General features: G+C 47.8%; 1 protein-coding gene across 1 annotated transcript in view; it reads left to right on the top strand.

The window, feature by feature from the left end:
- Window positions 1–305, top strand: part of TMEM191C (transmembrane protein 191C) — a 6753-nt gene extending 6448 nt beyond the window's left edge. The window contains exon 5 of the mRNA XM_011947330.1: window positions 1–305. This exon is cut by the window's left edge and continues 29 nt beyond it. Coding sequence (XP_011802720.1) covers window positions 1–188 — 188 coding nt within the window. The 3' untranslated portion in view covers window positions 189–305.
- Window positions 306–758: the final 453 nt, after the last annotated feature.

The raw sequence follows: 758 nt of genomic DNA, 5'->3' as shown, positions 1-758 counted from the left end.
CGCTGCAGGTGCTGCTGACGCTGCCGCTCCTCTTCCTGGGGCTGTCGCTGCTCTGGACGGTGCTGTTGCACCCCGGCACCATCTCCGCGTGGCTCCGGAGCCTCACCTCGGAGACGACGCTGCGCCGCCTACGCTACACACTGTCCCCGCTGCTGGAGCTGCGCGCTAACGGGCTGCTGCCCACCTAAGTACAGCGTACCGCGCCTGGCTCCAGGTGGACTCCAGGGCACCTGGCTTTATTTCTGGTGCACTCCTCTCCTGAGAGTGTAGACCAAGGTCGCCTAATAAACTCCTCAAGGGATGAAGCTCGTGGGTTCGTCATCTGTCTCCCATGTTCTGTAGGAGCTTGGTTTTTTAGCCTCCAAAGATTCCTTCCTTTCTTACAGCTCATGGATTTAGATCCACTCCTCAGTATTATAAACAGCATTTTTAGTTTTTCAGGATATATAATTTGCCATATTGCCAGAAACTTGTACATAGCATTTGACACTTTTTTGCCAATTTGACAAGCTGCCTCTTTCAAGTATTGTGATTTGAAATTATTTCTACTATATTTGAATTTATTTCTACCATTTGTAACATGTTGATCCTGGTTTTTCAATGCTCCCCTTTCCTTCTGTTTATTTGGGAAGTCACACTCTGTATTCTGGTATTCTTACTACTTGAGCTCAGCTCATCGCTGTCATCTTCCCCTAAACTGCCTTAAAGCATCTTAATGCTGGTGTTTTCCCTCTGATCACATGTGCTTTTTTTTTTTT

This window comes from Colobus angolensis, unplaced genomic scaffold, assembly GCF_000951035.1.
Source record: "Colobus angolensis palliatus isolate OR3802 unplaced genomic scaffold, Cang.pa_1.0 Scaffold260, whole genome shotgun sequence".
Classification (NCBI taxonomy): domain Eukaryota; kingdom Metazoa; phylum Chordata; class Mammalia; order Primates; family Cercopithecidae; genus Colobus; species Colobus angolensis.
This window is presented reverse-complemented; position numbering and strand designations above follow the sequence as displayed.